Raw genomic sequence first — 13145 nt, 5'->3', positions numbered from 1 at the left:
TCTACAAAACCTTTCAACTTACACAAAGAAAATATACATTTTTTCTTCAGTACATGGAACTTTCTCCAGGATTGAGCATGTATGGGCCACAAAAGAAACCTTAGTGGACTTAGAAAGTTGTGGAATACCTCTATGATGAAAATAGCAAAACATTTTTAAAAAGCAATCGAAGACGACGTTAAAATATGCAGAAACTTATGTTCTTGGATCAGCAGGATCAACATCACTGAAATGTCCATAATACCAAGAGTGAATCACAGACTCAAAGCAATCCCAATCAAAACCCCAACAACATTCTTCTCAGAAATAGAAAAGATGACACAAGCGTTTATCTGGAAATACAAAAGACCATGAACAGCCAAAGCTATCCTGAAGAATAAGTCAAGCTGGAGGAATCACAATTCCAGACGTCAAGACATACAACAGAGCAGTGGTAATCAAAACAGTCTGGTACCAGTACAGAAACAGATCAATGGAACACAACAGAAATCCCAGAAGAGAGCCTACACCTGTACAGCCAACTAATCTTCGACAACTGAAAACCCAGGGGAAAAGCCCGTTCTCTTCAACAAATGCTGTTGAGACAACTGGACAATAGACTGCAGAAGTAAGAAACAAGATTCCCCCACCTGTCACCTATATAAAAATCAGCTCTAAATGGATGAAGAACCTAAATCTGCACCCAGAAACCATCAGACTATTAGAGGAAAACAGAGGAATCATTCTCCAGGATATAGGTATTGCAAAAGACTTCTTAGAAAAGTCACCAAAAGCTCAGACAATAAACACATGGGAGTATATCGAACTAAGAAGCTTCAGTACAATAAAGGAAATGATCAACAAGGCAAAGGATAGTATTGATTTTTTTAAGGATATCTATTGACATGACCATAAGCATTTTCATCTATGAACCTGTTCCTCATCTTCCTATATTAGACATACTTCTTTGATGAGAAGCAGTGGGAGAAGGGGAAGGGAAATGTGAAGACAGATTTATTAAGGGCATTGCCCACTTTGATGGGCTATCTGCCATTTGGAGACCTTTGGATGCTGGTAAGGTGAGTCGGTCCAACTCTGACAGTTTGGGATCAGGAGACAATGGTGGAACTCTGAAGCCAAAGCACGAAGAGCTCCGTGTGTAAATGAGTGAATTACTTTGCCTGAGCCCTGGAGTTCCAAGTCCAATGAGCCTGTAGCTGTGAAGTCACGGGGAAGAAAGAGAAGGAGAATGTTTCGGCTGAAACAGAGGACCACATCCAATCAGAAGGCAGATCTTCCCCAGTAACACACCAGTCACCTCTGGAATCTCCTTGCAGACATACCCAGAAAATAAAATTCTTCAGTTCTTGTGTTGCTTAATCTAGCGAGTTGTCATCTAAACTTAGCCAACACACTTTAGCATCATTCATGACGCACATGAATATTTCCAGGTTAGCCTCTGTAGTCAGCAATGTGCTCTGGTCTGTCATCACTGCCATCTACGGAAGCCGCAATACCATATCTTATATGCAACATCTTCAGTCCAGTTCATTCACTTCTGCATTTGTATATGCAATGTGACAGGCACGATTTCACAGGCTGAGTGTTTAAGAGAATAAAATAGATTAGATCTCTGGCCTCAAAGGGCTTATGATCAAATTCTGGAAGGAAGAATTAAAACAGCTAATAAATATATAAAAACAACAGAGACACTAACCAATGAACATATAACAGATCCAGTGATGGGAGGTGCTAGGAAGAAAAACAAAGCTCAGAAAAGGAGTGGGATGCGGGAAATGTGGTTTTAGGCAGAATGCTTAAGAAACCACTCTCTCATAGCATGGTATCTGCACATAGACTTGTAACAAAGAAGCAAAAACATTCAGTCAGTTCACAAAAGGTCTTTAAAATGATACATGTACTACCATTGGGTTCCCTCCCCATAAGGATTTGCGCCAGTAGTTCTGGTGAGTTAACGAACAGCAACAAGTTACTGTGTGGGAAAGGATACCAACTGCATTATTTTTTTAATGTGACATTACTTACTATGGGAAGAACAAACTTCCAGTGGAAATAATAGAAACAGAGGAACCAGTCAGAGTCCTATTGAAATAGTCTTATGTCAGTGCTGATGGGGTAGAAGAGTCAGTTTTTGTTTTTTGTTTTTTGTTTTTTGTTTTTTTTTTTGCCTTAGTACATTTCTGTGCAGCATACAGACTTTTATATGCATTTGGTTTCATACTGGATGAGTCCTTTTTGTTAACTACTTTAAGCAGGTATTTTGGTATTATACTCCACTGAAATAAAATTGACTCAGTAAGAACAACTGTTAACTTTTTTAAAGTCCTAGAGAGAATACTTAAGGGAAAATGATTTCTGATGGCATTTATGCTGACATGAGTGAATGTCGCAGATATGTCTTAAACTCCAACACGTCTTAATTTATTTTCTCTAAAATGGTAATTCTGCTTCATAGTATAAGGCAACACAAATCTTTGCTCTGAAAAGGGCCGTGTAGTAACTATTCTAGGTTTTGCCTGCGATGCAATCCTGGTACAGTATGAGGATGTGGTGGTAGGATGGAAGCAATGCAAACTAATGGACTTGACTGAATCCCATAAACACTTACAATGACCTACATAGGCTTGTGAATTTCCCCTCCAATGCTCCTTATTCTTCATTTCCCACTGGTTTCTTCTGTATTATCACAGTGGCATAGTCCTTCAACACAGACACAAGTCCATCAACCATTTACTAATATCAAAGCCGTTCTTAACAGAGTTATTAGATTGAGTGGCATCAGGCTGCCACAGCCCACCAACAGGTACAGAGGCTCCTGGCGCAAATGAGCAGGCTCTTGCACCCTGCATCTCTTATTTCCTTATTCTGATTCTATTTCTACACATCTTTACTTCCAGTCTGCCACTGGCATTGTAAAACTGCACGATATCTTCTAGTAACGCTGACTTCTATATTTTAAAGTATGTCCTACAGAGCCGACTCAAATGGTATTTCTTCTCTTTGCTATGACATAAACCTTTACAAAGCCCAAGAACGCCATTCTGATTCTTTTGGACTGTTGGGTGTCTTTGTGCTTTTCAATTCTCTGCACATATTTATCTTCTTGGGCTCCTCTCCTGTTGGTTCCTCAATTTGCTAATTAGTCTTTGTCCTGTGCAGGCAAATTACACAGAAACTTTAAGGCATTGTCTGCCTAGGGAATAGTCAATAGATTTTTCATATACAAACACTTTTGACTAGGCCACAATAAGTGCAATTGCTGAGAATTTTTGTTTGTTTTTCATTAAATATAACCTATTTCATTATGAAGATGCCTTCTTAATAAATGACCAGAGACTCCTGGTATAATTTCTTACAACCATTAATAGCTAATTAGCTAATATAGTTGCAAATACTCATACCTCTTATTTATTAGTACTTACCATCTATAAATTATACCAGCCATATGTGGTTACTGAGAGGGGAAAAAACAAAAAATTCAAACACAAACTGACTTCAGAAAAAAATGTGAATCAAACTTTTTTAAACCTGAGAGTAGAATCTAGGAAAGTTAACCAGAAAATAAGTGTTGAAATTAAAATAGTTTATCATTATTTCCCAAATGACTCTCTTCTAACCATTCTTTTCCCCCAAGTATCCCTTAATAACATATTAATGCTATTTATCTACTTCATTGAGTTATATTTTGTATCATTCAGTCCAGTGGAAAATATGACCACATACAGTATTAAACATGAGATCAATGCAAATTACATACAGCACTATGTCTGTAAAAATGCATAATTCTTAAGAAATCACAGCTATTTTTTATATTAAAGTTTAGTTTGTCTTTCCTATGGAGCTGAATCTGTGTTCCCTTTGCGAGTAATTCCCCAAGTCCTTGTAGTGGATATAAAAGGATTGTTACTTTCAAAGTAATGAAGAGAGCAAATTTCAAGTGTGACACCATGAAAAATGTTGAGTAAGTGGAGTGATGGCTGTGTTCATTAAATTCATCATTCCACTTTGATACAAATACCACAGCATCGTCACATTGCTGTCCATAAGCATAACAGCATTATGAATTGCCAGTTGAAATGTAATTTTAAAACATGCATATTTAGTAAAACCATTCTAAGAAGAAAAATTGACATCTATTTTGCACTTATCAGGTGTCGGATTGAATGATGGACAATGGCATGAAGTTCGCTTCTTAGCCAAGGAAAACTTTGCTATTCTCACCATTGATGGAGACGAAGCATCAGCAGTTCGAACAAACAGTCCTCTGCAAGTTAAAACTGGGGAGAAGTACTTTTTTGGAGGTAAGAACATTGTTGTGTGCTAGTTGATTAATATTTTGCTAAAAATGGAGATTGCATTACAAGTACATGTTTTTGATTCAGTAGTCTCATGCAAGATCTCAGAATTAAACACATTCTGTAATTCTCTTCATCAAAAAACAGTTAAGCAGTTTGGGTTTTTTTTTTGCATGAACGATATTGATGTGATGTTGCCATATTCTTGTAATGCAATTTGTATCTTTGAATCATAACATGAGACATTCTGAATTGATTAATACTATCATACTATCCTTGAGATTTGGGTCTGTGAATGATATATTGTTCATATGATGTGTGATCAATTACCCTAAAACTTATTGGGGGCTTGAAACATTGAACATGTATTATTTTACAGTTTGTATAGATACACTGTCCAGCAATAGCTTAGCTGAGTGATCCTAAGCCAGGGTGTCTAATGTGGTTGCACTCAAATGATAGGTTGTGGCTACATTATTTGAAACATGGACCATGCTAGAACCACTCTGAACAGACTTACTAAATAGATGTCTGAACTCCGAGTCCGTTCTGTAGTGCCTCTTTGCTATTCCTGTCCCTGGCTGGAAGCAGGGGAAGAAAAAGGGAAAGACAATTACCAAGGCAGAAGTGCCCAAGGCGGAACAGTGATGGACAGAGAGGAGAGACAGACACATTGGCCCTGCAGGTGCGGATCACTGCACAGGTGGAGCAGCTGCTGGGGCTGGGCCATTCTGAATCCAGGAGCTCCATCCTGGTATCACGAAAGTCAAGGACCCAGGTTCTTGGTACACCACCTGCTGCTACCGATACATTCACAGATAGCAGGATAGGAGGTTGAGCCACCATCAGTTAAACCAGGAAGGCAGTATCCAAGAAGGCAGCCCAACATGCAACATAATATCCACCCCAGTTGTCATTCTTTTTTTTATTTTCCTAAATGAATACAGTCTTGCCAGTGGTATCCCACCACTTTCAAAACATTTAAAGGATTAGAAGCCAGCCATTAAATTTATTCTATATTTGAAGAAAAAAATAAAAATGTGACTAGTAAGAGCTAAGGATAGTTATTGGGAATATTTTTCATAAGAAATCATGGTTTTCACAATTATCTTTGCTGTTAGTAATGAACAGATAAGGAACGTAGAAGGCTGCTGCTGATACAAGCTGTCTGTATATGAAAGAATATTATGCCAAGAAGCAGGTGTGTTTCCAGGTAGAGAAATACTTTCTACAAGAAATTGTTTTTTTTTTCTCATTCATAAAATGAGAGCATACTTTACCAAAGTGTTAGGTATAGTTAGATTCATATATTGTTACATTATCATCGTTCTCATCCTGAATCACTAAATATGGGTTCTAAAGAAGACATTTCATTTTTAGTAAAAGCTTTGGTTTAAGTTTAATTCACACACATACACACCGTTCTCTGAAGATATATCTACTAATATTCATGTTTGTGGTTTTTCGTTTGTTTTGTTTTGGTTTTTTGGTTTTTTTTAAGTAAGACACACAGAGAGGAAGAGGGAAAGGAGGACACTACCGTTTTCCATCGAGTGGTCCATCCCCTGAGTGCTCAAAGCAGCGGCCAGTAGACTGGGCCAAGGCCAGTAGCAGAGGTGTCATCTAGGTCTCCCACACGAATGGCAGGAATCCTGTCGCTTGAATCACTAACCTTGTCACAACTGCTTCCTAGGGACTGTGTGAGCTAGAAATGTAGATCAGGAAGTGATGTTGGTGACAAACTCGGGTATTGTAATGCTGGACTAGTCTGTCATAACTGGTTAATTTAGCAGATCAATTATTTACCCTTGTTTCTGGTTTGTGGAATAAGCCCTCCAAGGAGAGCAAGCAGGATGTCTGCCTTTTTTCTTTTTTATATTCCTAAAGAAAGAAAATCCTTGGAAAGACATCAGATCACCCAGATGTAGTTTATGAACAAAGTAGTGAATTCTATGTGATAGGCTAGACAAATATTTTATTTCAGATTGTCCTGAAGAAGCAACAGGAGCTCTTACAGGATCTCCTGACATGCTTGAGTTGCGGCTGGAATGTGAATGCAAGCATAGGGCTCTTGGGGAGGGCATTTCTCCCCTTGGATGAGTGACAGACAAAGACAGAAGGCCTGAACTAGACCTCTGCTTCTTTAATCCTCCACGGTGTTTGCAGTAAGTTCAGACTGCATGATGTTAAAAAAAAAAAAAAAAGACTTTCATTAAATATTTGATGAGTACATGAAAGTGAGACAAGACATCTTCTGAGTGAACGAACTGGAGCTGATTGACACAACGGAAGACAACTCTGTAGCCAAACTGGTTCCCCTCCAAAAACACTCAGTATGATGGGCTTTGGACCAGCAGTTGTCACTGCTGGATCAGTCATCAGCGGGAAAGTTAATGATCGTGTATAGTCTTTTCTCTACTGGAATATTTTTTGTTCATGGGTGAGCTCACTAAATGTCTAAGGAATTTCCATCTATCTCCATCTAGATGGGCGGGCAAGCAGCTGTAGCCAGGGATTTGCAGCATAGAGTGAACAGGATATGAGGGCGTGTAGTGTCCTGCATTATGTATTTGGGGTTCAGTTTCAGCAGCGAGGAGCATATTGACTTCCTTTTGCATCTTTGGTCCATCTTTACAGTATACAGACAGCTTATGATGCTGATTATGTCTCTGGACTGAATGTGTAGCGTACCCAGGATTCACAGGAGAACTCACTGTGTTTCATGTCCTCATTTCTCACCCCAAGAAGATTGAAGTACATTCTATTGAGCGACAGAACGATCATAAACTTAATGATTCTGATACAGATCATCTGAGGAACAGAGTTAGAGTTTGATTTTACTAGTCTGTATGGATATACTTAAATTCTTTTAAAAAAATAAGCAAATGAGATACATCAGAATCAGCTATGCGCCTATAGTGTTGCTGCAAGGGAACGATACATGGGAGTCGTAATCAGTGTATCATGTACACACAGACTTTGACCAAAGGAGTGTCGATGAGGCAGCGAGTACAGCACTGGAAACACAGCTCTTCTGTGAACTCACTGCACCTTGAATAAAATGTTCTTGTCATGCAGGTGCACTGCTTAGTGGCGCCCAGCTGCCCTTCCAGCTGTGCCTGCTGACAGAAAGCCTCCTGCGCAAATGTCTGGCACCAGATCTCCAACCCATCTCGCCTGCCAGTCTTTTCCCAGGGCTTGGGTCTCTGGGTAACTCGAATTACATTACTTCAATAGCCTTAACATCCTCTTTTAGATCTCCTTTCTAGCACGCATCTACTAATTATGCTGAGTCACAAATCGGTCATTTCACTGAAGGAAGCCCAGTTTTGTAAGGCACAGGTCTAACCCACTTACTTGGTAATAGGCTTTCTGGTGCTGATTGACACCCATGGTTTTAAAAGTAAGAGGATTTTGAAATGTCTGAATTTGGAGGGTTATATATTTTTATTATCCCCTTCGTTTTCTTTTAAAATGTAAAGAAGCTGCAGGCTAAAAAGGAGAGAAAACTTTGTTTTTTCCCCACCAAGAGGAGCTCTAACCAACATCAATTGGTGAACTAGCTGTGCTGGCCTGCAAGTGAAAGAATTGGAATTGCTAAGGCTTAATGGAAAAGCACTCCTTCTCCAATAGCAGGTCTAAGTCCATGAGAACACAGCTGCCTTTGCTTTCTCTTCCTGTGATAGGACACCACAAAGTGAGTCATTTAACCATTTATTTCTCGTAGTTTCAGTGATTGGAAAGGCTCAGGTCAAGGTATGGGCAGATATAGGGCATACCGCGATGGTCCTCCGGGCTTGTGGATGGGCCCTTGAATTGCCTCTTCATGTCCTGCAGAAAAATGAGAGAGCTCTTGCGTCCTGTACAAGAGTGTGCTAACACCTCCTAAGTTAAACCCTCGTGGGCAAATAGTTCCATGAGAACTGACTTCTAAATGCTGCCCCACTCTGGGTTTGGGTTGCATATCATGGATTTTAAAGTAAAAAACAAAACAGAAAACTCGTAGTCTATAGTAACTTTGCAATACTCATTGAAATAGATCATGCATTGTAAATAACAAGGTATATATTGGTCTAGATCTCTCTCTCGTCTATCCATATATAGAATGGCTAAAATATAAGGAAGCTATAATAAGTTCTTGTACTTCTTTACCATTTGTTATTGAAAAATACCTTCTGAACACATTTTTTAAAAAAAGATTTATTTATTTTATTACAAAGTCAGATATACAGAAAGGAGGAGAGACAGAGAGGAAGATCTTCCGTCCAATGAGTCACTCCCCAAGTGAGCGCAATGGCCAGTGCTGTGCCGATCCGATGCCGGGAACCAGGAACGTCTTCTGGGTCTCCCATGCGAGTGTAGGGTCCCAAGGCTTTGGGCCATCCTTTACTGCTTTCCCAGGCCACAAGCAGGGAGCTGGATGGGAAGTGGAGCTGCTGGGATTAGAACCAGCGCCCATATGGGATCCAGGGGCGTTCAAGGACTTTAGCCCCTAGGCCACGGCACCGGGCCCCTGAACACATTTTAATACCTAAAAGCTTCATTGGGATCAAACACATTGTATGAATTGTCCAGCATATACCTTTCAAATAGTTTATGAGAAATCCCTTGGTTTACCAGTTGGTCCATGGACTGTTCCTTCTCTGAAGGCCCTGGGGGAAAGATTCTTTAAGTGGTCTCACCTTATCAATTGCCAGAAATGTTGTCATTCCTCTGCTATGAAATGTGTTGCAGCAACCTCTGACTCCATTTTCATATGGCCGCCTTCTCTTCTCTCATTTCCATATCCATCTTGTTGTCTTCTGAAAGGATACCAGTGTAGAATTGGGGCACCCTATAATCATTGCTGCTTCGTCTTAACTTGATCATCTCTGCAAGAACATACTGGCCACATGTGGAGGTTCTGTGGTTAGACCTGAAAGATAACTTTTTAGAGTACAAACTTCAACTTGTAATAAAGTCTAAATGATTTGTTTCGTAACTCCTCTCTAACCAAGCTTCATACTTCAGAAAACTCATTTCTCAAGGATGAATTTTATGGAAAGTTTGGAATCAAACATAAATTCTAGGAAACTTGACTAAGTAAATATAGAGGGATTCAAACAAATAGAACCAGTAGAGAAGTATCCTGTCCACTGAATAAAACACTACTCCTAATCAGTTTTCTCATTACGGTTTTATGGCTTCTACATGGACCTGGGTACAGAATTAGAAGATGAATAATCTTAAGAAATCAACGCCCATGCTTACTAGACAACTAGTCTCATACTAGATGATGCTGTTGTTTAAAATACAAAGAAACATGCACATGATAACAAAAGGCATGATTGATGTTACTGTATTTCCCTTGCATGAAGAACCCACATTTGCAGTGAGGACGCAGGTCAGATTTAGAGTCAAAATGCATGGAGAAATAGACAATGCCACAGAATGTATGCATGTTGTTTTGATTTATTAGGACATTTTTAGAAACAAAAATACTTTTTGAGATAAGACTATGATTTTAGTCACAAGATTCTAGTACTACTAAAGTAATGACCATGCTGTAGATAATAATCATAGAAACGAGCAACACCAAACCTGAGAGTGTAATAAACATTTGGTAAAATCTCAAAAATTTTTTTGACACTTGATTCAAATTTGGCGTCACTCCTAAAATAAGTTGTTTTCAAGAGTGAAGTCCATGGTCATCCTGATGTCAAGTTGTCCTCACCTGGGAATATTGCCTGATGTATTCCTGCTGAGCAGTGAAGTAAATGTTTTAAATCATGGAGACTGAGTATGTGTTCCTGACAATCGTTCCCATAATTCCAGAACATGTGGAATACAGGAGACTGTCTTTGCTCTATGGCTGTTGCTAGGTACTGAGACGTCTCTCCACATTTCACATGTGAATGCTAGGCAAGTGTGCTTTCTTGCACAAGAAAATTGTTCACAAGAAACACCCTCAAAAGAAAATAAGGATGGTTAACACTGTGAGAGTTCAAGTCCTTAACTTCTAAATCTAATTAGATTGATATTCAATTTTCTCCTCACTTTTTTGGAATAATTGTCAAATCTCTCTTATTTATTCTTGGGCCTGCTTTTCCAAGTCTTTGCACTTTCCTTTGGAGTTGCTATGAAAATTTTATTTATTGCTTTTCTTGGAGAACTGAAACCTGTCTTAATTCCTTTATATCCAAATAGATCATGAAGTTGCTTCTTCGATCCGGAATGCTAGTTAATATAGTATGGCATTCACAATGAAGACATGATCTCTCTTCTTGTGGAATATAAAGTTTACACACATAGCTTTGTGAGTCTTTGTAAAGTTCTGACTTTGTTTTGTTGTATGGTTTACTTAATGTATAATCTGCTCTAACTTCACTATGGGAAACAACTGTTTTACTTTGCAGGTTGTTCAACAGGCTTGATTAGGTGCACTGTGATGATCAAATGTCCTTAAGAGTTCATAAATGCTTTCCATATCTGCAAAACACCTTCACAGAAGCACCTAGAGTGATGTTTCATTGCGTACAGGTTGACTAAGAGTAAGTGGAGAGTGTCTTTGCCTGCAATGGCTCTGAAACATCAAGCAGACTTGAAGCAGATCTCTAATGTATGATTAAAAGAACACAAGAAATCACTCTCCTAATTTTCTACCTGTAATTTCCAAATCCTCCGTATATTTTCCTATTTGTTTTAGTTTTATCTTTCTGAAACTTAATTCCCCATATTTTCTGACTACTTACACCAAGATAGAATTTGCATGCGCTAGTATCCCTGAAGTGCACAGTTCCGTTTGTCACACAGTCCAGCTATAGATTGTTTTACCCACAAGAAAACAGCTCCCATGTGCCCTGCTGCCATCAATTCCAACTTCTGTCCTGCCTCAAGCAGCCACTGCTCTACTTTCTTTACCCATACGATGTTGCTTTTCCTAGATGATCCCATTTCTAACGCAGGGTGTTCAGCTGTTTTATCCTTCGTTGGTCTATTCTTCCACACAGTTCTTAGTGAATTCTCTGGTTCCTGCAAAGACTGACATGACATGCTGCAGCCCCTGTTCCCAACCTTGCAGACCTGGGACCCTCCTGGTCTATGTCACCTTCCTTCCCCAACCTCTGGAGCATCAGATCACTTCTGACATCTCTTGTCCTTTGTTACTCAGTAAGATGATTGTCCCTTTTTGTAGTGTCGATTGGAACACAAGCCCTAGCAGGGGAAGGGTCGTAGATATCTTGATTTATCCCAAGAGCTAAGAGAGATGTTCTGACATGTGCTTTGTCCTTATTAGGCATGTATTCATTGCAAACATCAGAAAACATTTACATAGACTCACTTATTGATTCCATTCTGAAGGTCACATCTCCATTTGTATTAAAAGACTGTGCCAGCCACCCCTACTTTTCCCCCAGTTAACACATGCTGATTGTATTGAAAGAGGATCGTCTGAATATTCTACTAGCATGATAATGGCACTAAATAATTATGAATGGCCTTAAAATGAAACTAAATTTAATTAGATCCTATGCAATTATTTATCTAAATATTAAATGCAGGACTAAAGCATTAGAAGGTCCGGGATCCAAACAGTTTCTGCTAAATATTGGATGAAAACCTGCCTTTGTTATTCATGCTAAAGCAGTGAGAAAATCAGAAAAAAAAATCCTTGCTCTCAAATACATTTCAGTGGATATACTAATTAATATATTGGCAAGATAAAGTGGATTTTGTAAATAGAATCAATAAATCTTGGCAGGAACAAGAAGTTTGGGGAAGTTGAAGATCATTTAAAACATGACTAGAAAATGCCCCTCTGAGAGGGCATCCCGAGTGGTAACCTCAAGAGACTGGAAAGACATCGAGGAGAAATGCAGGGGATGAAACAGGGAGTGAGAGAAAGACAAACAGCTGAAGTATGTTTACAAAAGGGGGTTGGTAGAGTTGGAGAAGGGTGAGGGTTCTTAGTGACTGAGGATGGAGATGTTAAGTGAATCGGTGATTTCCAATGGTTTCTCAGGTTGAGAAAACAGAAGCAAACTGCTTGTAATGGAAGAGAGGTAATGGGAGCAGAGCAGGGGCCATGAGGAGCTGTCTGCTGCAGGATAGGACAAAGAGATGCAGAGTAATCACAGCCAGCCCTGTGTCTGATGGAACCACACGTGCCTTCCCTTTATGCAGTACTATTCTTGTTCTTTTCCCCTTCCATGGTTTGGGGTTGATTCGCCAGTGTTTTGTGGAAAAATGAAGCCAACTTGCATGTCCTCAAACTCATGAAGATATTGTTCATACAGTAACTATAATTCTCCCCTTCAAATCAGACTGACAGGTGCACAGACGGTCTCACACCCTCCCCTACAGGGACACACAGAGACGCGTTCCTCATCTACACATGTGCTTTGAGGCACTGCCGTCCCTTCTCACCGTGATTGTGTGCTAAGCCAGGTCGCAAACGTCTCACTTCAAGTCTAGCCAAAGGCTGTTTCTGATAGATCATAAATGGGTCACACAAGGGCTCAGGAATCTCTAGACACAGAGCTGGTTTGGGGAATAAAGGTCCCCAGAGTCTCCACTTTCCCATTCATAAATGGGAAAGTGGAGGATTCCCATGAAAAAGTAAGGAACTGTTAGAAAAAAACTCAATAGACTTTGGAAATAGTCTACAGAGAACCTCTTGGAAAAAATTTTGAAATTGCAAAGTACTTTGATTCTTAAGAGTTGGCTTAAATGCCGTATTTCTTTTTCCTTCCATTCATTTTGCTGCTTTAACATCAAAATTGTTTTGTTTTGACTATGGAAACAATATATACATAATACTGTATGTGTAAATTGAATGTGATTTCTGTATATGAATTTTTGGAAAGCATC

The 13145-nt window shown here is 39.3% G+C and overlaps 1 protein-coding gene across 1 annotated transcript in view; it reads left to right on the top strand.

Moving 5' to 3' along the window:
* The window catches only part of CNTNAP2 (contactin associated protein 2), a 1058280-nt gene that overhangs the window by 190057 nt on the left and 855078 nt on the right, over nucleotides 1–13145 (top strand). Inside the window, exon 6 of the mRNA XM_058654907.1 lies at nucleotides 4152–4301. Coding sequence (XP_058510890.1) covers nucleotides 4152–4301 — 150 coding nt within the window. The remainder of the gene's footprint in view (nucleotides 1–4151; nucleotides 4302–13145) is intronic.

Source organism: Ochotona princeps, chromosome 25 (assembly GCF_030435755.1).
Source record: "Ochotona princeps isolate mOchPri1 chromosome 25, mOchPri1.hap1, whole genome shotgun sequence".
NCBI classification, from domain to species: Eukaryota; Metazoa; Chordata; class Mammalia; order Lagomorpha; family Ochotonidae; genus Ochotona; species Ochotona princeps.
This window is presented reverse-complemented; position numbering and strand designations above follow the sequence as displayed.